The sequence below is a fragment of the Pisolithus orientalis genome, assembly GCF_024613125.1.
Source record: "Pisolithus orientalis strain OTSU chromosome Unknown F5J12scaffold_53, whole genome shotgun sequence".
Lineage (NCBI taxonomy): Eukaryota > Fungi > Basidiomycota > Agaricomycetes > Boletales > Pisolithaceae > Pisolithus > Pisolithus orientalis.
The window spans coordinates 104128-130064 of NW_026260834.1; the positions used below are offsets into that span (position 1 = coordinate 104128).

Here is a 25937-nt window from a genome sequence, read left to right on the forward strand (position 1 = left end):
CCGTAATGATTTTCCAGATTTATTAGTCCGGGATGCCGTGTGCAATGGCATGTCTATCGGTCATCGTTGTATGGAGGATCTTGGTTGGCTTATCGTGCTATCGGTTTGGAGATCACCGAGCCAGATACGAAGCCAGCCTCACTTCACGGGATGCCTCGCGTCGTAGGCGACGGTCAAATGAATTACTGGCATTGCTATCCCAATCTTAGGGAGCGGGGCCTATCTGCTCTCACATTTGGGTTCACTTGTGGTCAAGTTCTTCCGATCATCACTTATCGCGCGAGGAGTTCCCTTTAGATGATGACGACCCGTGAGTATAAAAGTGTACCTTCTGCAAACTCATGCTTTCGCTTTCCCCTCTGACGAGTATTAAGCCTTCAATCCGCGACATGACGCAAAGTGCACAGAACTCGCTCAACTCTGGCGGTATGAAGGAGACTCGCGAAGTCGCCCAAGACGAGTTTTCCAGGCTCAACCTTACCGAGATGGGGGGTCGATAATGCATTCGTGTAAGGATCGTCGGCATCTTGGGAATCATCAGGATGACAAATCTGCTTGCAGACTCGGTGTTACATGCTTCGCAACTCTAGGAGGTTTTGTGGGCAGCTGTTCTCTTGCTCGGGAAATTGAATTATTAATGGGCGAATCCAACAGCTTTTCGGCTATGATCAGGAGGTCGTCAGCAATGTGCTTGCGATCGAGTCTTTTGGTGCTGCGTTCCCAAAAATCTACATGGATAGCAACCTCAAAGTCGATTGGTTGGTTCTTTTGGTAATCGTGACGAACTGACCAAGTACCCAGGGTTGGTTTGTGTCGACCCTACTCCTGGGTTTGTATCATCATACATTGGCGCCGTGCACCACATTAACATCTGATACTTCCAGCTGCATGGTTTGGCTCTTTACTAAATGGTCCTATCTGTGACAAGGTACGTGTGACTCGGCTAGATTTGCATCGACAGCCTGACGCCGTGCAGATTGGACGGAAACGCAATATCACGGGGAACATCGTTATATTCTTGATTGGTGGTGCCCTTCAAACAGGAGCAACTGCGGAGAGTACGTTCAATCTCATGTTCTCGCTGACGCCCCCCTGAGACCACCGCAGGACATTTTTTCATTGGTCGAGCCATTGCTGGTCTTGCTGTCGGCGCATTGACACATGTTGTTCCCATGTACCTGGCTGAAATCTCGAGCGCAAATATCCGGGGAGCTCTCGTTGCCCTCCAGCAGCTCTCCATTACACTTGGGGTGGGTTCTCTGTTCATGAAACCTGAAATTTGCACAGCAGAAATGCCTATGGTGCAGATTCTCATAAGCTGCACGTCTATCGAAACGTGAAAGTACATCTTTATTCTCATTTAAATATACTTCAGACTGGATTGCATATGGCACATCACATATTGGTGGTACACGCTGTGCACCGGGGGTTCAATACACAGGACCGCTCTTAAACGGCAGTCCCACATTTGATCCATATACCGATGTTCCTGGGGGTGGCTGCACGAGCCAGAAGCAGGCGTCGTGGAGAGTCCCCATCGGCATCCAGTTGTTCCCTGCCCTGGTCGGTTGTGCCATTGACGTCTCTCTGACACCTTCCCTAACAACGCATCACCTAGTTACTCGGTATAGGCATGGCGTTCATGCCTTATTCTCCTCGTTGGTTGATGGAACGTGGGCGTGATGACGAGGCTCTGCAAACTCTTTCTTCCCTCCGCCGAAAACCACTTGGCGATCTCGCTCTCCGCTATGAATTCTTAGAGATTAAGGCCGAACTTCGCTACTCTCGTGAAATCACGGCGCTTAAATACCCCACGCGTCTAAATTCCAGCGGTTTATTAACAACTGCATTGCACTTATCTCTACGTGGCCCAAATTCAAGCGTTTGGCCGTTCGGTGTCTGACAATGTTCTACCAACAGATTATAGTAGGTTGCTCCGATCTTCAATTTGTGCATGACGCTGACACCTTGTTAGGGCATCAATGTAAGTGAAGTATATCGGGAAATTGCAATTGATTTCAACGTTCCTTTAGGCCATAATCTACTATGCACCTACCAGTAAGTCTATTCTGTCTTTCTCGGCTGCGAACTTGTCTCATTCCTATTAGTTTTCGGGTAGCTTGGACTCAACCCCAACACGACATCTCTTCTGGCAACTGGCCTCTATGGAATCCTTAATGCGTGTGATAAAACCCCTGGCTTTTCTTCTGATGTTCTCGTTATAATGTAATATATTTCCTACTTTGTTTCAGACTCTTGGTACTCTCCCTGCTATCATGCTTCTTGATAGCGTGGGTAGACGGCCACTCCTGATGTCTGGTGCTCTCGGGTGTTGCGCTGCTTTGCTTATTGTCGGCTCCCTCATTGCCGCCTTTGGTAACGATTGGCCGGCACATCCCTCTGCTGATCGCGCTGCTATCGGTGAGCGCGTTGTAATTATACTCCAGCAAGTGCTGACCCGCTTCCGGCTAGCCTTTGTGTACTTTTACGGTGTGAACTTTGCATATTCGTGGGCACCTATCGGTTGGGGTGATCATTTATTGATGATATCCTTCCCTGTGCAGTGCAAGTGATTAGTAAACAGTCCTCCTAAGTGAAGTCTTCCCTCTCCATCTCAGGTCAACGGGTATCTCCATTACCACGTCGTGTACATGGATGTCTAATTTGTAGGCTCCCTTCCTCGTTTCATTCACTGCGGGGATCGCTCAATTCGCCAACAGCATTATTGGTCTGGTCTCCTCGCGGATGCTCACCCAGATTGGGCATGGCGGAACATACTTTTTCTTTGCTGCATTCGCTAATCTGGCATTCCTTTCTGCACGTGAGCGTTCCCCTCGAAATAGGTTCGTGACAACGACGAGCTAATTATGTCGACTTCAAGTCTTCTTCTACCCAGAAACTAATGGGAAGATGAGTACCTCTCCATGCCCACTTCTTTGCCACTTTCCCACCGTTTCACAAACGACTCTTTAGACTCTTGAAGAGATGGATGCGGCGTTTGGGGATGTTACGAACGAACAGGAGAAGAAGCATATGGAAAGGATCTGTCGTGAACTTGGCCTTCCAAGCAAGGCCCTTCTTTCAGCTTGAAAACAGCCGTAGAGCGATGAAGCCGCAAAAGCGGCATGCCTTATGTTCACCGACATCTTCTAAGCCACATAATTATCAGTCCATTGCCGAGCTAGTCAGATGGTGTGGAAGGTTCGATGAATTCTTTAGGTAAGTCTGATTAATATGGGGAATACTCATCTATGTTTCAGTGAGTGAACGGAAATTACCAGGCCGGCTGGATGTCCCGTGATTTAGAGGACTTACTTTTCGGGTTGTCTCGACCATGACTGTTGAAAAAAAAAAAGGAGTCGTCGCGCTGTGCCATAATTGGCTCCTTACAGTAGCTGCCGGCGCAGTGGTAAGCGACAGTCCAGCCTACCTGGAATTCGCAATGTTGTCCCTTTGTTTCCATTAGGAGTTTTCAAAGGGCCGCTGTAGAATCCCCAACAAGTAAATTACGGTAAAGCAGCAGTCATAGTAACAGATGAACCAATCAGGTTAGACTCGTCGAATACCAAAAAGACCGGTCGCGGCAAACCCCTTGGTGTTGTCACGAAGACAAGATGCTTACTGGCTTAGGCTCAGGTTCGCGACATCAGAGCGTCTGAATCCTGTGTAATCACTACCAGGATCCACCCAGATCACCTTGGAGGGCCGGGATACAGAGTACCATTGAACTAGAACCGTAACCATTTCCGTTTCAAGCGCCGTGCCCCTAACCAGCATCGACGTAGGCATTCCAGAGGCGAAGGAACGTGAACAGCGCTGTGTCAACTTCAGGTGTCTGTCTATGTTTGCGGTGACGATGTGTACTGAAGTACGATTATGAGCAGAGCCATGGCCAACACGACTCACCGTGCAGTGGAAGTAAATGAAGCTTCCCACGCGCGCAGAGCACAACCACATGAGTGGTCATCTTTGTTCGACTCTCCTTATATAAGTCCATCATTGTTCGCGATGGGGTCAAGCAGTCTCGAGCCAGTCCCACCACCGTCGTATCAAGCTTCTGGGACATAGAAACCACTGTCTATCCCCTCTGACGCAAATGAATCATTACTTGGTCAGCGCTCTGGAGGCATCCATGACCAACCTGAGGCTGGCGACCTCGCAGATGATTTCAAGTTGTGTAGGATTTCTCTTCTTACTATGTCCCAGTGTTTGGGTAAACCAGTACGGTGTAACTGTCGCCGAAAGCGTTGCAGAAGTGAGAGCCGCTTTTATTCGCAAGGTGTACAGAGTTCTCTGTAAGCGTTTGTATTGTGAATTGACTGAGCAAGAGCCAACGAAATAAAGAGATGGTCGTTGGGAATAGGGGAGAACTCACCTAGTATGGTTATCCATGATGATGGCCATACTATTCAAACTGAGGCGGTACGCCTTGGGCATCCTACCCTTTCTAAAATAGTAGGTGACACGGCTCGAGTACACCAGTTCAGTGGAAATGTTAAAGATCTGGAATGGAACGACTGAGAGGGCGACTGAATACCTGAATACCGAACCTTGAGCGCTATCTTTCGAACTGAAGGTAAGTCGCCTTGCATCCGGGCGTAACATGTTTGTGCTTTAGCAAAGGGCGAATAGTATGCGCAGCGGTGAAGACGGTTTTGGATGCATAAACGGCCCGCGGCACCGACGTTACTAATCTTGGCCTCCAGATTGAAGGTACGTTACTTGTAAGTGAGATAGCCCGGGGCGACCGGTAGACCAAAACAGATCCAGAGAAAGGAAGTGTAGTAGGAATGGAGAGAACGGTTGTTGGAGAGGATGCCCGCCCACCCGAAGACGGATGTGATGGTGGCAGCAGCGACAGCGATGGTAGAAAGAATGAGTTCGGTATGGTTGCCTGCGCGGACAACATCCGCGTGCTCGAAGACGTCGAACCATGTTGGAAGGCAGGATGAGATCGGTGAGCGCGTAGACGTGTCCGCATTCTTTTCCACCGAATCAGTCATCCGTGGCCTATCATAGTTCTCGTCTCCCTCCTCAGGCATACACGGTTCATTGCTCTTAGAGGCCTCTGGAATAGCTATTGAGCGGTGAGAAGGAGCACGTGGGTGGGTTTATGCCTATTACGCGTCTCCTCCGTCAACTCACCAAGATGTCTTCTTCTCCAAAGTGTCCGATCAGTATCATCGATATATGTATGCCGCATCATCTGATTATTGGGCCTGCATGCCATCGTTCCCACACGAAAGGTACTTCACAGGAATATTGGGTTACGGACTTGGAGTAGTCGGTTCATCTAGCACGAGGTCGTCTTCTTTTACGTAGATTTAGTGCAGCCCTGCAGCCGCTATTCTATCAGAAGCGATTCCTGGTCGAGGTCATGCAATAATACCGGTCAAACGAATAACGCCGTCCCTTGCATTATGTACGGTAAATAAAACCTCCCCACCGTCGGGGTAAGTACTCCTGCGACGATGCTACGCCCCCTCGCTCTTTCCCTTGTCAGCACGGCACTTTTGGTGTCAGCGTCACGGCCGGCTCAAGTCGTTCGCGACATCGCCTTCTCCAAGAACGTCTCTCACTGTCCAGGTAAGTATAATTGCGTTCGTGGACCATGGCGGTATATGCTGCTCATCGTCGACTCCACAGGCTATACCCTCACCTCTCTTGCCGAACTCCAACACGGTCTCTCTGCACAGTTACAGCTTGCAGGCCCAGCATGCAATGCATTCGGGTCGGACATCGCCAATCTCACGCTCGAGGTAACCTACCAATCCCAATCTACGTACGTTCGCCGTTCCGTCCTTCCATCGGTAGTTCTGAGCCTATCCCAACCACACAGCATCCGTGTTGCAATATTCGACACCGCCGAAGACCAGTTCAGAATCCCTACTTCAATTATTCCGCCTCCTCCCCTTCCAACGAAGTCCCTCATCAATGATTCTGATCTTGTATTCAACTACGACCCTTCTCCCTTCGCGTTCTGGATCACCCGCCGCTCGGACCCCGATGCGATGCCCATCTTCGACACTCGTATCTCATCGCTACCGACCACTCCTATTCCTCCATTCAATGCTTCCGATCCGAGCACTGCATTCGATGGGTTCCCGCTCGTGTTCGAAGACCAGTATCTCCAGGTAGGCTCTTCCCCAAGCTGATCGTCTGCTGTCACCCTCGCCAATGCCCAAAACCACTCGCCTCCATTGTGTTTAGATTACATCGGCCCTTCCTCTCGGCACCAACATCTATGGCTTAGGTGAAGTCATTGCAAGCAGTGGTTTTCGTCGTGATATCGGTACGGGGGGTGGTTCGGGCACGATTCAGACTCATTGGAATCGTGATGCTGCCGATCCTATTGATGAGAACATGTATGTATGCTGTAGCACGACCGTCTGACTGAAGCATATACGCCCCTCAACAGCTACGGTTCTCATCCCATTTATCTGGAACATCGGTACAACGAGACCACTGGCAAAGCCACTGCGTCTGGTGCCCTTCTCCTCAGGTGTGCCCCCTTCTTCGCAGCCCCAGTCCTAGTCTCATGCTTGCTCTCCACGCAGTGCTTCGGGTTCTGACATCCTGCTGCAAACACCTCCCAGTTCCCCAGTGTCCCTGATCCAATACCGCATGCTTGGTGGAACCTTCGACTTCCACTTCTTCAGCGGTCCAAGCGATGTAGATGTCATCGCACAGTACGGAGCTGTAAGCGGTTATCCGTTCATGCCTCCAGCTTGGGGCTTTGGATTCCATTTGTGTCGATGGGGATATCATGATGTCAATGACGACATTGCGAATGTGGAAGCAATGCGTGAGGCAGGCATTCCTCTTGAAGGTATTTGGTTCTTTCTACTTTGTCTTCGTGCTGTTAATGCCTTCTTCGACGCGTGTCCTACTCAAACTCGTGCATTCATCTTTGTACTTCATGGAACTCGACGGTCGTAGTCCAATGGAATGACATCGACCTTTACCACGCCTTTCGGGACTTTACAACTGACCCTGTCAGTTTTCCAACAGACGAGGTCAGGTCATTCATTGAGAATCTGGTGAGTGCATCGTTATTGGTTATTGTCGTGGGCACGTTGCTGTTTCCCTGCTGTAGATGTAATTTCATTTTGTACTATATCACTTGGTGGTGCTTACTGTTCGAGAAAACACATACTGACATCCCCATACAGACAACGAACCACCAGCATTGTATGTGCACTCTTCCTCTTCTACTTGTCGATGCTTTGGGTGTATGGCTGGCGAGTGTGTGCAAGTAGTTGACGTCGCGCGCAGATATTCCGATCGTAGATGCAGGTATCGCTCTGACGGTGAATGATACGGACGTGGTACGTGCCTGCACCTCCTCACCCCTCTTTCGAGTTCTTCCCTTCCCCTCTACTCATCGAACTCATCCATCTCATTCTTTTTTTATATTTGTAGTACGACCCATTCACGAGAGGTTCGGAAATGTACGTACCCTCTCGCCTTGTCTTCTTCGGAAGGGTGAAATGAGCTTGAATTCTAGGAATGTGTTCATGAAGAATCCAGATGGATCTCTGTATATTGGACAGGTGTGGCCTGGGTACACCGTGCGTTTCTTCATCCCATTTGTTATTTTCCGTTCACTTATTCGCCTCCTGTCACCCCTTCCCGACGATGTTCACGGCAACAGGCGTTCCCGGACTGGTTCTCGGACAACGCAGTGGAGTGGTGGACAGAAGCGTTGATGAACTGGAGCGCGAATGGGGGTGTTGAATTTAGTGGAATATGGCTCGACATGAACGAAGTAAGCTCGTTTTGTGGATATTCGTGGTATGTTTTCTTTCGCCTGAAGGTTGAGGCTGTTAACTAAAACGAGTGAACTGATTAAATATGCGAGTGTAGTGGTACGGGTGCGAACTTTTCAGCACTTGCTCCGTTGAGTGTCGTCAATATCACGGTGGTTGGGTATCCCGAGTGGTATGTGTCTACCCTTCGAATCCGAATCCAGGTCTAAGTGATGGGTTAATGCGATGGCGAATTTGAAATACATAGTTATAACGAGACAGTTTCGGGCCCCAGCGGGAATATGACTGTTAATGGGACGCCAACATATTCGTGTTCAGACATGAGTGGGAGTAGGGCGAGCGTGGTGGTGAGGACTAATACTAGGACAGTGACGAGTGCGCGAAGGAGCGTTGGCACTGGTATCGGTGCCGGTGGGGAAACAGGTATCAATGTGACTTATCCGCCCTACGCGATACACAACAGTCAGTTCCTACACTTGCACTATACCTTCCTCGTTCTAAGACACCCCTCTTTTTGTTGTACACAGGTTTCGGGGCTCTTTCGGTAAACACCGTTGCCACGAATGCAACGCACGCAGGTGGTTATCTCGAACTGGATGTGCACAACCTCTTTGGAACGATGGAAGCTCACGCGACGTACTTGGCGTTGCAGAAGGTCAGGCCTGGAAAGAGACCTTTTGTCATCGGAAGGTCGACGTTTGTAAGTCAAGGAAGGTGGGCAGGGCATTGGGTGAGTTTATCTTATTTCTTCTTTCGTTTTCGTTCTACTCGCGGTGTGGGGAAGTCTCGTGTATTGGTGATGCGAATTAGGGATGACTGGTGGCTGACACGACCGTGATACACAGCTCGGTGATAACTATAGCAAGTGGGAGTATATGTACTTGAATATCCAGGGTGTACTCCAGTTCCAAATATACCAAATCCCTATGGTGGGTGCTGATACGTGTGGATTTAGTATGTATCCCTCCCGCCCCGTCCCTCATGCGAGACTGACAAATCCCTGTGATGGGACAGATGGGAACACAAACGAAGAGCTATGTAATCGATGGATGCAACTTTCCGCCTTCATGCCGTTTTATAGGAATCATAATATGTATGCAGCATTGCCTCAGGAGCCATATCGGTGGGATAGTGTTGCAGATGCGTCAAAGATAGCTATACGAGCACGGTACTCGTTACTGCCCTATTGGGTGCGTAATCTCACTGTCGTCGCCCAACCGTGAATTGATGGCAATCTTTCTATGTATTGTTCCGTAACCCTTTTCATACAATTCAACAGTACACCCTTTTTGCGAACGCATCTACGGCTGGTTTACCGCCAATCCGAGCTTTATTCTATGAGTTCCCAGATGAACCCGAACTTTTCACCGTTGATCGGCAGTGGCTCGTTGGGAAGGATATCCTCGTGACCCCTGTTCTCGAGCCCGGGCAGACGACTGTCCAAGGTGTGTCAGCATTTCGCGGTTGTGTCAGCACGGAATGTGACGCTCGTGCGCGATTGGTCGCGTAGGTATATTGCCTGGTCGTGGAGACGTCATATGGCGAGACTGGTGGACGCATGTACCCGTTTCGGTTTCGCCAACCAATACATCAAATCAATCAGCGACGGTAACTCTCCAAGCTCCCATCAGCCATATCAATGTCCACATCCGCGGAGGATCTATTTTGCTCTTGTACGATCAACCGGGGTATACGATCTACGAAACGATGAATGGACCGTATGCATTACTCGTGTCGCTCGATGGAGATGGACAAGCTTGGGGTGATGCGTTCGTGGATGCGGGAGATGGAGAATTTGACGCCATGGGTGGCACTGGCAGCAGTTCAAACAGCACCCTGGCAAGGAGATTGAACTTTGAAGTGTGCGGGGGCTCACTGAGGGTCAAAACACAATGGGGGGCATATAATATCGAACAGAAGGTGGAGACGATCACCATCCTCGGAGTTGGGAAGGAACCGGACAGCGTAGTTGTGCAGGGAGAGGTAGTGAATGGGTGGGTGTACAATGGGGGGATTGGAGAGCTGGTTGTGGCAGGTGCAGAGGTGAATTTAAATGGGGATGTTGAGGTGTCGTGGACGTATTAGGGACAGGGTACTTTAATATTGTAGCACGCCTATATCCCGGGCACGCCAACTAGCACTGGAATGCTGGCAACCCATCATTGCCCGCGATGCTCGAGGTTTGTTGGTAGGGAGACTTGTATACACACGAGAACTGATATAGGAGAGTGCACCTCAACCACTTCGATCCCAGATGCGCCAGAATGTCATAGGCAGAGAGAACTGACCACAACACCCTTTTAACGTCAGGTGTCACCTTCGATGGAGACGAACATAGCTAGTTCCATCACACAACATCACACGTTTCATACTCCACGCCCCGCGCGACTGTTCTTATGCACATCCAAAGCTCAGATGGACAACCCCTCTATCATGCGCTGTAGTGTCCCGTTCTTATAGGCCTCTTGAAGATCGTCGTTTCCGCCGACGTGATGTCCGTCTGTGTGGGTCGTCGGTGTCGTATCAACGTAGAGGTCAGTGTAGAAGTAAGCATCGCCATCGACATGAAACGTAAAGGTGGGAAGAGAACCGGTATTAGTATCATGTCAGCATGGAAGACGACGAGTGAGTGATCACAACACACTGATGAACGTCTGCGGGACAGTCTTCTTGCCCGTTTTAACGGCAAGGTAGTCCTGAATGGCTTGTCCTTCCATAAGATCTAGACTAGTTTCCTCTTCGTTTTAGAAGGTTGTTTATACCATCCAGTCAAAATTGACGACACGATACGCACTCGAATATGAGGACGTCGTCAGGAGGGAACAGCTCTTTCAGGAGTTGTTTGGACGCGCGGCAATGTGGGCAGTAACTCTTGGCAAAGATGACAACCCGACGGTTGGCAATGGCATTCTTGTTTGTGTTGGGAATTGGTGTTGGGACATACACAGGGGAGCAAAGTTTTTATGAACAAAGAGGGATACGCACCTCGACAATGTCTTTAGCGGAACTCATTCTTCATTAGATGTTGGGTGGTGTAACGAAGGTGTTCAGTGTTGGTGGGCTATAAAAATAGCTCCTGTGGATGTCGATAGAGATGATGTCACGGTCGGGTTGAGGGATGAACATAAATGATGTCAGTGTTAATCTCAGTACGGTAGATCACGCCATCGCCATCGACGACCCCGTGTCACACGCCAGCGCAAGCCGCCATGCTATTCAAATTGAGGGGGCTTCATCCCCTTTCCAAAACAGTGAGTGACATGGTTCGCCACAGCAGTCAGGTGGGAATAATAGAGATCTGGAGGAGACCGAGAGAGAAGACGATTGTATACCGAACCTTGAGCACGTATCTTTCGAATTGAAAGTAGGTCGCCTTGCATCCGGGGCAAAACCGACCGAGCGTAACATATTTGCGGGACGGTTGTGTCGAGAAAGGGCGAGTAGTATTCGCAACAGTGAAGACGATTTTGGATGCGCGAGTGGCCCGGAGCGCCGAGGTTACGAGACCACTGAGCGTTGGTTTTGCCAGGTACATGGCTTGTGGGTATGATATGCGGCCCGGGTAGACCAGAACAGCTCCAGATGAAGAAAGTATAGTAGGCGAGGAAGGAGCGGTTGTCGTTGGGGATCCCTGCCCCGCCAGAGACAGCCGCATCATGGCAACAGCGGCCGCGGCGGTGAAAGGCGGTGAAAAGAATGGTTAACCGCGCGGACGATATCAGCGTGTTAGACATGTCTAGGGCAGGATTAAGACCGGTGGGCGCGTAGAGGGATAGCTAAGCCACCGATCAGTCGGTTGTCATCAGTATACAAACCAACGGACTTACACACACGTTGACCACGAGAAGAGTCCACCTGAATTTGTCCCAGCGCATTCGCCTTCTTTCCCACCGAACCAGTCACCCGTGACGCTATCGTACTCCTCTTCTCCTCCCTCTGGCATACACGGTTCATTGCTCTTGAATGCCAGTAGTGGGGGAGAGCCTTCGAGCAATGAATTGAGCTTGGGGGAAGCTATAGGCTAATCTTTGTAACCGTACATGTGCATGTCCGAGTCTTCGTCTGTGACGAAAGCGAATTCGTTTCAGCCACACGCGATTAGTCCGGTCTCGGAGGTTTTCTCAAAGAACTGGCCGAAGGGTTCTGTGTTCGAGGTAGACTGGGGTGAATTCTACCTGCCACGCGCCGTGGAAGGGCGGGAACAGGAGACTTGCCTGACATGCTCGTGCCCTAATGCAATGGTAGACTAAAGTTATAACTCACCTATTACAATACAACGATTGGTTTATGTGTCTCTTCCATCAACTCCCCAAGGCTTCTTCAGCGAAGAGTTCGATTCGCATCATCGATATGCCATCATTTGATAGGTCAGGTGCATCCCAACTACGCAATGTAAAGCAACTCTTTCTATGGAAATGGCACAGTAGGCGGCCCATATTTTTCCAACTTGGATTCTGAGCTGCTTCTCTGCAGCACGAGGTGATATTCCTTTACATACATAACTTCAGCACGGCAACCCGTGTCCGGTTGTTCTAGCGCTCAGAAGCAATTAATATTCTTTGTCATCTGGCGACCTCGAGGTCATGCAACCGGTCTAATGATCAACACAGTACCCCACTTTAAATACAACCCTCCCATCGTCATCGGGGTAGCACTCCTGCGACGATGCTACGTCCCCTCGTTCTTTCCCTTGGCAATGCGGCACTTTTGGTGTCAGCGTCAGCCTACCCTAAGAACGTCTCACACTGTCCAGGTAAGTATAATTATGTTCATGGACCATGGATATATACTCTGCTCATCGTCCATAGGCTATACCCTCACCTCTCTCACCGAGCTCCAACATGGTCTCTCTGCACAGTTACAGCTTGCCGGCCCAGCATGCAATGCATTCGGGTCGGACATTGCCAATCTCACACTCGAGGTAATATACCAGTCCCAATCTACGTACGTTCGCTGTTCCGTCCTTCCATTAGTAGTTCTGAACCTATCCCAACCACACAGCATCCGTGTTGCAACATTCGACACCGCCGAAGACCAGTTCAGGATCCCTACTTCAATTATTCCGCCTCCTCCCCTTCCAACGAAGTCCCTCATCAACGATTCTGATCTTGTATTCAACTACGACCCTTCTCCCTTCGCGTTCTGGATTACTCGCCGCTCGGACCCCGACGCGATGCCCATCTTCGATACCCGTATTTCATCGTTACCGGCCACTCCTATTCCTCCATTCAACGCTTCCGATCCGAGCACTGCATTCGATGGGTTCCCGCTCGTGTTCGAAGACCAATATCTCCAGGTGAGATCGTCTGCCGCCCTCGCCGATGCTCGAAACCACTCCCCTCCACTGTATTCAGATTACTTCGGCCCTTCTTCTCGGCACCAACATCTATGGGTTAGGTGAAGTCATTGCAAGTAGTGGTTTCCGTCGTGATATCGGCACGGGGGGTGGTTCGGGCACGATTCAGACTCATTGGAATCGTGATGATGCCAATCCCATTGACCAGAACATGTATGTATGCCATACCACCAATGTCTGACCGAAGCACATGTGCCACTTGACAGGTATGGTTCACACCCTATTTATCTGGAACATCGGTACAATGAGACCACGGGCAAAGCCACTTCGTCTGGCGTCGTTCTCGTCAGGTGCACCGCCTTCTTCGCAGCCCTAATCATAATTTCATACCCACTCTCCCCACAGTGCATCAGGTTCTGATATCCTGCTCCAAACACCCCCCGGCTCCCCAGTATCCCTGATCCAATACCGCATGCTTGGTGGAACCTTCGACTTCTACTTTTTCAGCGGCCCAAATGATATAGATGTCATCGCACAGTATGCAGCCATAAGTGGCTATCCGTTTATGCCTCCAGCTTGGGGTTTTGGATTCCATTTGTGTCGGTGGGGATATCATAATGTCAGCGATGACGTTGCGAATGTAGAAGCAATGCGAAGAGCGGATATTCCCCTTGAAGGTATTTTGTTTCGTTCTATCCTAGGCGTTCCTGCTGTTCATACTGGCCTCACTTCGACTCCCACGTTTCATTGTACTTGTTCATACCTGCGCATTCATCGTTGCACTCTGTGGAACTCGACGGCCGTAGTCCAATGGAATGACATCGACCTTTACCACGTCTTTCGGGACTTCACAACTGACCCTATCAGTTTCCCAACAGACGAAATCAGGTCATTCATTGAGAATTTGGTGAGTGTAGCATTACTGGTTATCGTCGTATGCACGTTTCCGGTCCATTGATGAGGATGTAATTTCATTTTGTCTTGCACCACTTGGCGGTGTATGTTGATTACGCGTACTGACATTACCGCACAGACAGCGAACCACCAACACTGTACGTTCCCTCTTCTCCTGCTACTTGGATGCATAGCTTGCGAGTGTGCCGATAGTTGACGTCGTGCATAGTTATTCCGATTGTGGATGCAGGTATCGCTGTGACGGTGAATAATACAGACATGGTATGTATCTGCACCTCTTCATAACCCTCTTTCGGGTTCTTCCCTTGCTCTCTACCTATTGAACTCACGCATCGCATCTCCTTCTGTTTCATATTTGTAGTACGACCCATTCACGAGAGGTTCGGAAATGTACGTAACATCTCATCTTATCCCCCTCAAAAGGGCAGGAATGAATTTGGATTCTAGGGGTGTGTTTATGAAGAACCCAGACGGATCTTTATATATCGGACAGGTGTGGCCTGGGTACACCGTACGTTTCTTCGTCCCATTTGTTCTTTTCCAATTCACTCACTCTCGCCTCTCACCCTTCCCGACGACTATTCACGACAACAGGCGTTCCCGGACTGGTTCTCGGACAACGCAGTGGAGTGGTGGACAGAAGCGTTGATGAACTGGAGCACGAATGGGGGTGTTGAATTTAGTGGAATATGGCTCGACATGAATGAGGCAACCTCAGCTTTGTGGATATTCGTGGTACGTCTTCTGTTTTTTCCCTCTGCGGCTGAGGCTGTTATATAATCGAAATGAGTGAACTGATAAAATGTGTGGGTGCAGCGGTACAGGTGCAAATCTTTCAGCACTTGCTCCGTTGAGTGTCGCCAATGTCACGGTGGTTGGGTATCCCGAATGGTACGTGTCCACCCTTCGAATCCGAGCCCAAGTGGTTGTGATGACCGGTTCTACACGCATAGTTATAATGAGACGGTTTCGGGCCCGAGCGGGAATATGACTATCAATGGGACGTCGACATATTCGTGTTCGAATGCAAGTGGGAGTGGGACAGGTGTGGCGGTAAGGACTAATGCTAGAACGAGGGGTGTTGGCACTGGCATTGGTGCAGGTGAGGAAACAGGTATAAATGTGACCTATCCACCCTACGCGATACACAACGGTTAGTCCCTCATTTGCTCGATACCTCCCTCGTTCTAAGAGACTTCATCTTTCGTTGCGTACAGGTTTCGGTGCTCTCTCGGCGCACGTCGTTGCCACGAACGCAACGCACACAGGTGGCTATCTCGAACTGGACGTACACAATTTATTTGGAATGATGGAAGCTCGTGCAACGTATTTGGCATTGCAGAAGGTCAGGCCGGGACAGAGACCCTTTATCATCGGAAGATCGACGTTTGTGAGCCAAGGAAGGTGGGCAGGGCATTGGGTGAGTCTATCGTGCTGTTTGTTTCGTTTTCGTTCTACTTGCTGTGTGGGAAAGTCTCGTATCGTATGGATGATATTGACCGTGCGTGAGCGAGGGCTGACGTGACCTTGATACATAGCTCGGGGACAATTACAGCAAGTGGGAGTACATGTATTTGAATATCCAGGGTGTACTCCAGTTCCAGATATACCAAGTGCCTATGGTGGGTGCTGATACATGTGGATTTAGTATGTGTCACTCCTGTCCCGTTCTGCACGTGAGACTGACAGATTCCTCGTGATGGGATAGATGGAAACGCGGACGAAGAGTTATGTAATCGATGGATGCAACTCTCTGCCTTCATGCCGTTTTACAGGAATCATAATACGTATGCAGCTTTGCCTCAGGAGCCATATCGGTGGGATAGCGTCGCGAATGCGTCAAAGATAGCTATACGGGCACGATACTCGTTACTGCCCTATTGGGTGCGCAATCTCACTGTCGTCGCCCAACCGTGAATTGATGGCAATCTTTCTATGTATTGTTCCGTAACCCTTTTCATACAATTCAACAGTACACCCTTTTTGCGAACGCATCTACAGCTGGTTTACCGCCAATCCGAGCTTTATTCTATGAGTTCCCAGATGAACCCGAACTTTTCACTGTTGATCGGCAGTGGCTCGTTGGGAAGGATATCCTCGTGACCCCTGTTCTCGAGCCCGGGCAGACGACTGTCCAAGGTGTGTCAGCATTTCGCGGTCGTGTCAGCACGGAATGTGACGCTCGTGCGCGGTTGGTCGCGTAGGTATATTACCTGGTCGTGGAGATGTCATATGGCGAGACTGGTGGACGCATGTACCCGTTTCGGTTTCGCCAACCAACACATCAAATCAATCAGCGACGGTAACTCTCCAAGCTCCCATCAGCCATATCAATGTCCACATCCGCGGAGGATCTATTTTGCTCTTGTACGATCAACCGGGGTATACGATCTACGAAACGATGAATGGACCGTATGCATTACTCGCGTCGCTCGATGGAGATGGACAAGCTTGGGGTGATGCGTTCGTGGATGCGGGAGATGGAGAATTTGACGCCATGGGTGGCACTGGCAGCAGTTCAAACAGCACCCTGGCAAGAAGATTGACCTTCGAAGCGTGCGGGGGGTCACTGAGGGTCAAAACACAATGGGGGGCATATAACATCGAACAGAAATTGGGGACGATCACCATCCTCGGAGTTGGGAAGGAACCGGACAGCGTAGTTGTGCAGGGAGAGGTAGTGAATGGGTGGGTGTACAATGGGGGGATCGGGGAGCTGGTCGTGACGGGTGGAGTAGTGGATTTGAATGGGGATGTCAAGGTTTCGTGGGCGTAGTGGGAAGGGGTGATATGTAAGGTGATGGCTTTATGGAGTTTTGGGCTTGCCGTGGTGGCGATAGTTGAAGTGTCTTGAATGCAAATTCGTTACGGTACAAAGTACTGAATTGGCTTACGGTGTAAACTTAACACCTCGTACTCCAAGACTCGAGGCTTACTTTTCTGTGCTTTCATTCCACCTGTCGTGTTCCAAGTATCCTTCTCTGCACCCCGATCCCTCATCTTCAATAGTATTCCCTAGAGTTTCTCTGCTATGTCCGCGAGCTTCTCGAAATTCATGAAGTGTGAAATACGTGACGAGGAGTTTAAGTTGATGGGTTTACCACGTCACCGAAGGGCCTGTGCTAGGCGGGTTCAATCCTCAAGAACTGCTTGATGCGAACAGAGAAGGCGGGCCGTTCATTTCGGTAGCCGGTATTCCCATGGAGCCGTGTTTTGCCACGCAGACCGACCTGGTCCAGGCGCGGCCTCACAAGCACGACAAGGTATGTTCTTGCGCGGTCGCCACAAGTTTAGTTGAGGTCCACTAGCTTGTGATACTACGTGTGCGCCTAACGTCCACAATGATGTGGAGCCCTTGGGAGCGCATGGAAACCATGGTCAAGGTGGAAATCATGAATAGCTGGATCAACCGTTATCCTAAGTTGTTTTTCACTCCGTCCTAGGCACATCACAACATCAAGCAGGCAACACGCATCGAACTAAAGACGTCACACCTTGCCGACCGCACCAGCGAATATTCCTCCGAGCCCCCTGCTCCTGATTGCGACCGTGATCCATGGCATCCCTTTCGCACACTCATCGATTACGAGATTTCCAAGTTTGCCATGGGCGTTGGAATCTGAGAATCAGACTAAACAGATGATGAAATTGTTGCGAGAGGCCCATGACAAACCTGAAGAGTTTACAGTCTGCAGTTACGATGATTCCACCAAATATTGCATTATTAGAGTACGCTCAGCGCCCGTACGTTCCCCTCCTATTTCCATTCAAGCATATATGTGATTGTTTATCGTGATCCCAGGAATCCGCGCGTTCAATGAAAGTCTCGAAAAGCTAGAGAGATTCATTGCCCGCATAGTTGTGGCGGGAGATTGTCACCGGGGACTCGAGAACAACGCATCGCACGCATCGAGTCACTTCCTTACCAAGTCGCTACGTTTCTCTTGGGTTCACGTGGGTCCATACTTCACTCGTCAGCTGCGTCCGGAACATACATCACCGAGGCATTGCGAATAGCCTGTTCATGTGAAGGTGTTCAGTGAGGTTATAAGGTCCGTCCTCGGGTAATGCAAGCTTAAGGAAGCTCTAATTAGTGATCAATTTTCAAACGATATGACACTTGTCATACCCAGCTCGGTGGGGGAGGGTTCGACGCTCACGGAGGAGGATATTCGCGGTTGGATTGATGAGACAAGGCAATGAATACTCAAATGTAGAGTGTTGCGGGTGGTTCAGCGAAGACCGAAACCCTGAGAAGGCCGTTCTCAGGAGTCAGGTACAGTAGTCACCAGTCGAAGGTGCCGTCGGAGGTGAACTTGAGGGTATGGTGAGAGTGCACTGTACCTGTTGGATGATTCGATCATGGGTGCATGGCTGCCCGTTGGATTCGTCCACGTTGAGGTCATTGGTGACTGACGGTCGGGGGGTCTTGTACATGTCACGTGGGCTACAGTCGCGTGGCAACCCCTGACAATCATGACGCCTCGGCCCTTGCTTCGGCCCCCGAGCATCGATTCTGAACAAAATTGACATTGTGCTGAAATGAAAAAAAATATGCTCCTCGTTTCTTACTCAGGCCCTCATATTCGAACAACGTTCGCCGACGCCCAGAAACTTTCCAAGTATCTGGAAAACGTGGCACTGAATGTTTTGTGAATTTTCACCCGGTGGGAGGCCTGCGCGCTGAACAAGCCAAGTATTGAGGAGAAAATTATACGTATGACATGTAAGCTTTATGTTGTAAGCGGAATATCGTACCTGAGTCAATAAACTTAAAATGTGACAGGACAGGGCAGTGATTTATACTGTGAACTTTTAAAATTTCAACATGTGATAAGTCCTGCGTGTAAAGTTTCTCGAGAAAAGTTCCTTCCCCGCATGTATAGTTTTGTGGGGTAAGTTCCTTCCTCTTCGACTGATCTTTTGCTCTTGCTTTTATACCTCCGCTGTACCCATCGTCATCCTGCACTTTCGGAGACGTCGAAGCGCATGACGGCGAGTGTAGCACAAGGCTTGTAAGTTATTTATGCCAGTCGGCGACTGGTTAATGACATTTATGTTTCTTCTCGTAGCCAAGGGCCGTTCCTCATCGGGCTGGCTGTGAATATCTTCCTGCACGGTCTCGCCACCACGCAGGTATACTTGTATCTCACAATGTATAAAAAGTGCGTGTCAGTCCAGGATCTACCTAGAGTGACTAGTGAAACCACTGTGCGCAGAGATAGATTATGGTTGAAGTCATTGTTGGTCTATTTTTTTCTTCTTCTGTGCTAAGCGTTCACCCTCGCAAATCCCAGCGTAGTGATTTTGTACTTGTTAGACACGTTCAACTGTGTCGTCAGCATTTACTACATCTATAATGCACTAATCATTAACTTTGGTGCGCCTTCTCGTTTCGCGTTTAAGTGTGGGGCTGAAGTAGGCGGTATGTTCGGAGCGTAGGTGATGAGGCGAACCTTGTGCGTGGCAACTGGGGTCAGTCCATGGATTTCAATGAAAACTAGGCTATCTAACGCTCTTGGACAGCATTCGCAGCTGGTACGAATCCGTTCCTGATATTCCTACACCCCAGCTCAACAAGAGATTTCGCAATTACATACAGGTGCCGCCTCGACGGTGCGCCTTCATTCTCCGCACACCCATCTCTCACCTAACAACCCGCTGCAGGGCGTTGTCAGCGTGGCGGTACAACACTTCTTTGCCTGGAGGGCACATGTGGTTACCAAGAATGTTTTCATTGTGGCGGCTATCGTTCTATGTAGCCTGGCCAACTTGGCAGGCTCGCTCGCCACCACCGTCGGTCTGGCCCTCGACCCAAGTATTTTCCTGGTTCCAGACCTACGAATTGAGGTTTCGATGTGGTTGGTTGGGGCAGTCATCGCTGATGCGATCATTGCCGTTTCGCTCGTGTGGCATCTGGTGGATATCCCTTTATGATTTCTCGTCACATTTCCATTTCTTACAGTCGCATTCTCAGGGAAGACACAAGAGTTTTTACCCTGCACTGAACAGCACTATTAATCGGATCCTCAGGAGTGAGTCGTGCAATATTAGTGTTGTACGGACTCAGATTTGCTGACCGCACGCTCAATCTAGTGACTGTACAGACTGGGGTCGTAACGACCATCGTTGCTATCGTAGACTTGACGTGCTACATGACCAACGTGAGTGATGGCTATGCCAATGCACTTGTGTGAGCAGTGCACTCACCTTAATTGGTCTATAGAGTATGGGCAAGTAAGTATTACTATTTTCCTGTACGCGCTACAACGAGACCTCTCACACGACACTTCACCTAGTTATGTGTTATTCAGCCAGATACTATCAAAGCTATACACAAACTGCATGTTATCCACCTTGAACGCTCGTACGCCACATAAATATGATGGGTCGTCAGAGGACGAAGTAAGCCATGGCAGGAGCAATCATCCTGGGGTGAGACCTTTCAACCATTGCAGTCGCTTCGTTGCGATGTTTCATGCACATTGTGTCTCGTGATTAGGTGGTTGTGTTTCAACCGCAGAGGACGCAGCCGGAGGTACGTGAATTGTACTCCATTGGTCCATTATCCGGGTAGGAACCGATGTATTCTTTATAGGTGTTCGTGCAGGTCGAAACGCACCCGTTGGCCGACATGGACGATAAACCGTCACAGGGTATGCAATACTTCTAAACATGGATGGAACGGCGAGGAAGACAGGACGAACGATACCAAAGTTTGCGAGCCATGTTTTATTTTATGTATCATACCAAAAACGTATGCTTATTTACAGTAAACAAGACAATTACACTGGGGCCTCCACGTTCCGTGGCCGAGAGCATATCGTATCGCTCCACATCTGTTGCGCGCACCGCTCCTTCGCTGTACAGAACTGGCAGTTGCCCGTTGTGCCTCTGGGATGGATTTACTATCGCAGAATACATAGTAGACAAGGAGTCCGGATCCATGAGTTTTTTTTGGTGCTGTCGGGGAAGGAGCCTAGTTTGCAGGGCGCCTAACCATTTGCTGCAGACAAGAACCCTCCACTACTGCTGTGAGAATCGGGGAGTAATGCACCCATCTTCCGCCTTGTGTGTTGTCTTCGCGATCGCCACGCGCCTACCAGCACTGGCCCACTGGCAACGCCTCATCCCACGTGGCCACACCTACATCTACTCTCCACGGCTTATTAAGACCTGGGGGATTTGTCAGTACAGGAGACCCGTATATATATGGGGACGTTGGAAGGTCAAGCGGCAGTTGATACGGTAGAGTACTTTAGTGCACACCGTCGGACCACTCCGACTTGCAGATTCACAGCTGCCGTTAGTATGTCGTAGATATTTTACATCCCAATAGCTTCCCACCACAGATCTAGTCTATAATGTCATCCTTCACCTTCGACGGAGATGTATCTGGTTTCAACGCACGATACCACATGTCCCATCCTCCATGCCTCACGCGATCGTTCTTATGCACCTCGAAAGTTCACGCAGGCAACCCCTCGATCACGCGCTGTAGTGTCCCATTCTTATAGGCCTCTTGAAGATCGTCGTTTCCGCCGATGTGATGCCCGTCTGCATAGGAAGTGGGTATCGTATCAACGGAAAGGCCAGTGTAGAAGTCAGGACCGTCATCGGCGTGACACGTAAGCGGGAGAAGCGAGCGTCAGATGATGATAGGAAGAGGATCGGTACCAGTTTTATATGTATTAGCGTGGAAGGCGAAGAGTTGGTGATCATGACACACTGATGAACGTCTGCGGGACAGTTTTCTTGCCCGTCTTAACAGCGATGTAGTCCTGAATGGCTTGTCCTCCTTCCATAAGATCTAAACTAGTTTCCTCTTCAATTTAGAAAGCCGTTCATACCATCCAGTCAAAATTGACGACAGGATACGCACTCGAATATGAGGACGTCATCGGGAGGGAATAGCTCTTTCAGGAGTTGTTTGGATGCGCGGCAATGCGGGCAGTAACTCTTGGCGAAGATGACGACGCGACGGTTGGCGATGGCATTCTTTTTTTGTGGTGGGTGTTAGCGTTGGAACGCGAACAAGGGTACGAAAAATTTTGTGAACAGGAAGGAAGACGTACCTCGACGATGTCTTTAGCGGAACTCATTCTTCATTAGATGTTGGGTGGTGTAACGAAAGGAGGTGTTCAGTGTTGGTGAGTTATAACGATAGCTCCTGTGGATGACGATCGAGATGATGTCATGGTCGGGTTGAGGGATGAGCACATTATGATGTTAATCCCAGTTCGGTATTCATCACGCCATCGCCATCGACAATCCCGTATCACACGCCGGCGCAAATCACTTACCAAGGAAAACACTTGACGGCCGCATATACTCCCGCGAGCCTTCACCACCACATCGAAGTACATTGAATGAAGTGTATGCATGTTGTCACTGGCCTTCTTGTCATCTACATGATAATCAGGCTCCAGCGGTGCACATCATGCCTCCATCGTACGATACATGGTGGGAACATGTCCTTACGTGGCTTCCTCAAGCAATGTCTGGACCTTCCCTGCCTTATATGCAGCTTGCAAATCGTCGTTGCCTCCTACATGTTGACGACCTTTATGATGTTAGCAAGGGATGCACGAACGATGGGGATCAAGCCGTACCGATGAAGGTTTGAGGGACCGAGCGTTTGCCGGTCTTCTCCTTGATATAGTCTTGGATCGCGTCCATGTCAGACCTCCCGTCGAGCCTATTGCATCCCCACAGTCCATTCAATTACCGCTCATACGGATGACAAGAGTAGCGCACGCACTCGATGACTTCGACTTTGACACCTGAGAATTTGCTCTTGAAGAGTTGTTTGGTCTCTGCGCAGTATGGACAATAGCTCTTTGAGAAGATGACGACTTTGTTGTTGTTGATGGTATTCTGAGGGAAACAATCGTCGTCATCGGATGTCTGTGGTGGGTGCAGAAGCTGTGTACTAACCTCTACGAAATCCTTGGGAGAACTCATTTTTCCGTGAACGTGGTGGTGTGGCGAAGACGCAGCCAAGGTGAAGAAGGGCGATGATGATAAGGGGAGTGATGTGGTCTTATATAATCCGGATGGTCTGAGAATGGCACTCGAGCGAAGGACGGCAATCATCCTCCTGCATGACAAGCAAAGCTGGCTGGCTGGGAGTCTGTTTTATACACCTGCACTGGACATCTGTGTGACGTCACATGACCCACAGAGGTCTTGCCAGGTCAACGACGGGTCGAGTCGCTGATCAGTTGCCAGCACGACCTTGAATTCAGTGTAAGTGGAGGGCCAGACGCATCGTCCGCTCTGTTCCTGGTAGGTAATGATCGCCAGAACGCATGGGGTTGGCGACAGCCACGTGTGGTTCGCAGGTAATTTCCTCGGAAAGAACAATTAGCTTCTACAGAATGTATACATTTCATATCGCCACCGACGACTGCATATGCCTTGCAGGTGACGGCTTCCTGGGAGACCTCCATGTCACTAATGCTAATGCTTTCTCTGATGCTCCTTTCCGGAGAAGAGCGCCATCCCCGAAACCACGACGTCCCGACAACGATGTCACACCACTACATCCGATGCCCCGTGCACTTCCTTCTTCCACGTCCTGGTAGGGTCAGTTGTGACCGGCGAGGTGTTCGTGTGCATTAGTGGCCACCGTAACCGGATCTTATTCTTGGTTTCTACCAGCTCCGAGGTAAGTAGGTCGCCCCCTTTATCAGCGACCCGATGACGTGTATACGCACTCAGCGAAACGAATGAGTTTTTCCATTTACATCCTTAAGGGGGATCGAGGGCTGTGGTAGGTACGTTCACTGGTGCCAACGACCCAAGCGTAGCCAAACCGACCCTTCAGGTTCCGTCAATAAGGAGACTTGGCACTAACCCTGCTTCCTTTCTCCTTTGAGAGAAAGAATTTTAATTTCAATGCACATGGAGTGCATTTCATTCATCCGAATTTCATAATAGGGAACGTTCCGTATGGTACCCATGGTCAACATGTAATTGATCAGCGAGTTGTTACTAGTCCTATATGTACGCACAACGCGCTCTCGGCTAGTCCTGACCGCTGTTTCCTCCTTGACGTTCGTCTCTCCCCAGAAATTGTTCCTTTATTCGTTCGCTGGTACGATAGTGATGACGATGTTCGAGGCAACCCAAAAGCCAAATGCGACGTATCTGTCAGCATCCGCTGGAACTTGGTGTTGCCTACCTGCGACTATCAGCCGCCTTCAATTGCAAATGTTCGCATCCGTATTTTCCCGGTCTACAGACGTGGACAGTTCTGGTAACGAACCCATATCCCGTGCGTGCACGTCGCAGACAAATATATGGGTTACACGTGTAGGGAATAGCGCCGAATCTTGATAGCGGGGGAGCATACAGGTCTGCAGTCTGTCGGTGGGACGCGTCAAGAGTGATCGGATACCCAAAGAGGTGCAGATTTCAGCTACACCAAGGGATCGGTTGCTGAGCCGGACGCGTCATCGACCCAGTTTCTGACCAGCTACTTGTCGTGAACGAACGCGAACGGCTTCAGGGTCTGCCGTTCACGAAGTCACTACGTACGTCCGAGCAGCCACACAAATTGAGCGCGTTTGCGCACAGGAGTGCCAGGTGAGGGGGCAATTATGGGTGTTTGTGCGTACTCTGGACCTTGGTTTGGCTCACCTACGAGCTGATCCATTGTCCAAGATGCCGAACCGAGGATATTTGAATTGTTGTCCATAAACAAATACTGGAGAAATTGTCGATGCTGAGTATTGATGAGTATGCACCAAAATCAAAGGCAACGATCGATCGATCGATCACCCGCAGCTAGGTGGTCTGCGCCAAAGTCCGTGGCACCACGGTCTGCGAAGGGTTTGGAGGTGTATCGGAGGGGGAGATTTGGCAATGGGGCGGATCTGAAGACGCTTATTTGCGGGAGTCCGTATGTACTAGTACGGCATTCTGCTTTTTGTTATGACATCCGCTGGCTGATTTCGAACGTGCATGTAAGGTATGTGGTTGTTCTCAGTTTGCTGTTGTGCTTACCACTCACCATCCTCTACCGTATGCATGACAGGCGTGCGTGAGGTTGAGAATCTCGTCTGGCTGGCCTCCATTCTCTAATGGATACCGGTGTAAAGTGCCGCCTTGGTCTTCGTACGGAGCCGTGGAAACTGGAGAATATTGATCAGAGTACGCGCGGTAATGGTAGTCTCATGTCAATTGACCGTGTCCTGCTCTGACATATGGTAGGTGCTGATACAACGACATGTTTTCAACGTTGTTACATAAAAAGGTGTGCAGTAAAGTGCTCAATGAAACTTGAATATTACGTACCTACGTTATTGCGCGTCGCTCAGCCGTGAGCTGCTTTCACACCTCTCCCGGCTGTCACGGAGCTATGACAATGTCGCCATCGCGCTACAGGACGGCCAGTATGGACATCACAAGCGCTGTTGCCCGGCGGACCAGTACCGCGCGTGGTGGTTTTTAAGTAGTCGTGTACGGACACCCAGCCCTCCGCAGACCGTTCAGGTACAAATCTAGGGGGGGTAACCGAGTTAGGTTCGCTGCTATGTAGTCTGACGATAGTATTATTTGGACAAGCCAATGACCGAGCTGGAGGGCCAGGCTGGTGGTCTGTGCAATGTCCTGAGTGCTGGGCAGGACTTTTCGCGGTTTGCGGAGTCCAAAATTAGGTTGGTTCGCTGACCACACCTATTCGCCCTCAACGTCGTATTAGTGAAAGGATACTCCACTTTCCAAGAACCACGTCCAGTCTCTAGAATATACGAGAGAAACACTGCAGGTGTGTATACTACAACATACTAAATGGCGCAGGAGGTTATGACTACACTAAGTGTAACAATCAGGTGCGTAAGGAAATTTCGTGCGTAGATTACTTAAATTGAGCACGCGTTTGTGCGTGAAGAGATCGTTGAGAAATTACTGATTGGATAGATGCTAGCCTCGAAAAATCCCCCCCTACTCCC

General features: G+C 49.9%; 9 protein-coding genes across 9 annotated transcripts; 5 read left to right on the plus strand and 4 right to left on the minus strand.

Moving 5' to 3' along the window:
• Positions 1-322: 322 nt before the first annotated feature.
• On the plus strand, positions 323-3309 carry F5J12DRAFT_861202 (general substrate transporter). The gene is made up of 17 exons (XM_051746873.1): positions 323-492; positions 515-518; positions 562-598; positions 655-758; positions 802-806; positions 885-928; positions 977-1058; positions 1108-1254; positions 1376-1563; positions 1619-1897; positions 2120-2212; positions 2253-2421; positions 2473-2529; positions 2585-2666; positions 2721-2821; positions 2882-2952; positions 2974-3309. The coding sequence occupies exons 1-17, from the start codon at positions 390-392 to the stop codon at positions 3088-3090; spliced, it is 1683 nt and encodes a 560-aa protein (XP_051595522.1). The 5' UTR covers positions 323-389; the 3' UTR covers positions 3091-3309.
• A 1858-nt stretch (positions 3310-5167) lies between these two features.
• On the plus strand, positions 5168-10079 carry F5J12DRAFT_466029 (glycoside hydrolase family 31 protein). The gene is made up of 20 exons (XM_051739566.1): positions 5168-5192; positions 5247-5586; positions 5647-5782; positions 5840-6134; positions 6211-6365; positions 6419-6502; positions 6558-6829; positions 6940-7040; positions 7173-7191; positions 7276-7328; positions 7423-7451; positions 7508-7571; positions 7655-7794; positions 7867-7941; positions 8017-8231; positions 8297-8499; positions 8615-8723; positions 8784-8959; positions 9049-9214; positions 9280-10079. The coding sequence occupies exons 2-20, from the start codon at positions 5472-5474 to the stop codon at positions 9852-9854; spliced, it is 2982 nt and encodes a 993-aa protein (XP_051595523.1). The 5' UTR covers positions 5168-5192; positions 5247-5471; the 3' UTR covers positions 9855-10079.
• Positions 10018-10881, minus strand: F5J12DRAFT_465901 (glutaredoxin). The gene is made up of 4 exons (XM_051739565.1): positions 10755-10881; positions 10564-10679; positions 10414-10496; positions 10018-10269 (listed from the first exon to the last, which is right to left on the minus strand). The coding sequence occupies exons 1-4, from the start codon at positions 10779-10781 to the stop codon at positions 10181-10183; spliced, it is 315 nt and encodes a 104-aa protein (XP_051595524.1). The 5' UTR covers positions 10782-10881; the 3' UTR covers positions 10018-10180.
• Positions 10504-11545, minus strand: F5J12DRAFT_465516 (uncharacterized protein). Its single transcript, XM_051739562.1, has one exon. It carries the CDS (start codon positions 11501-11503, stop codon positions 10982-10984), a length of 522 nt encoding a protein of 173 aa, XP_051595525.1. The 5' UTR covers positions 11504-11545; the 3' UTR covers positions 10504-10981.
• An 889-nt stretch (positions 11546-12434) lies between these two features.
• F5J12DRAFT_897437 (glycoside hydrolase family 31 protein) lies at positions 12435-16756 on the plus strand (the record flags this gene model as incomplete). Its single annotated transcript, XM_051748026.1, has 20 exons — positions 12435-12522; positions 12578-12713; positions 12771-13065; positions 13124-13278; positions 13332-13415; positions 13471-13814; positions 13872-13972; positions 14099-14117; positions 14189-14241; positions 14342-14370; positions 14428-14491; positions 14575-14726; positions 14797-14871; positions 14934-15133; positions 15198-15400; positions 15455-15463; positions 15519-15627; positions 15689-15864; positions 15954-16119; positions 16185-16756. 20 exons carry the CDS (start codon positions 12435-12437, stop codon positions 16754-16756), a joined length of 3030 nt encoding a protein of 1009 aa, XP_051595526.1.
• Positions 16757-18801: 2045 nt separating this feature from the next.
• F5J12DRAFT_465724 (uncharacterized protein) lies at positions 18802-20689 on the plus strand. Its single transcript, XM_051739564.1, has 15 exons — positions 18802-18860; positions 18913-18995; positions 19053-19145; positions 19200-19223; positions 19278-19360; positions 19423-19455; positions 19507-19518; positions 19583-19596; positions 19648-19899; positions 19958-20015; positions 20077-20144; positions 20207-20217; positions 20280-20415; positions 20483-20518; positions 20579-20689. Exons 2-15 carry the CDS (start codon positions 18970-18972, stop codon positions 20651-20653), a joined length of 921 nt encoding a protein of 306 aa, XP_051595527.1. The 5' UTR covers positions 18802-18860; positions 18913-18969; the 3' UTR covers positions 20654-20689.
• A 651-nt stretch (positions 20690-21340) lies between these two features.
• Positions 21341-22232, minus strand: F5J12DRAFT_465676 (thioredoxin-like protein). Its single transcript, XM_051739563.1, has 4 exons — positions 22056-22232; positions 21863-21978; positions 21710-21795; positions 21341-21537 (listed from the first exon to the last, which is right to left on the minus strand). The coding sequence occupies exons 1-4, from the start codon at positions 22080-22082 to the stop codon at positions 21449-21451; spliced, it is 318 nt and encodes a 105-aa protein (XP_051595528.1). The 5' UTR covers positions 22083-22232; the 3' UTR covers positions 21341-21448.
• Positions 22233-22457: 225 nt separating this feature from the next.
• Positions 22458-22944, minus strand: F5J12DRAFT_727225 (thioredoxin-like protein; the record flags this gene model as incomplete). The annotated part of the gene is made up of 3 exons (XM_051741785.1): positions 22458-22543; positions 22593-22678; positions 22742-22944. 3 exons carry the CDS (start codon positions 22942-22944, stop codon positions 22458-22460), a joined length of 375 nt encoding a protein of 124 aa, XP_051595529.1.
• Positions 22945-24090: 1146 nt separating this feature from the next.
• On the plus strand, positions 24091-25656 carry F5J12DRAFT_929751 (uncharacterized protein; the record flags this gene model as incomplete). Its single annotated transcript, XM_051749508.1, has 7 exons — positions 24091-24259; positions 24494-24570; positions 24776-24886; positions 25086-25137; positions 25198-25240; positions 25305-25479; positions 25537-25656. The coding sequence occupies 7 exons, from the start codon at positions 24091-24093 to the stop codon at positions 25654-25656; spliced, it is 747 nt and encodes a 248-aa protein (XP_051595530.1).
• Between the last annotated feature and the right edge of the window lie 281 nt (positions 25657-25937).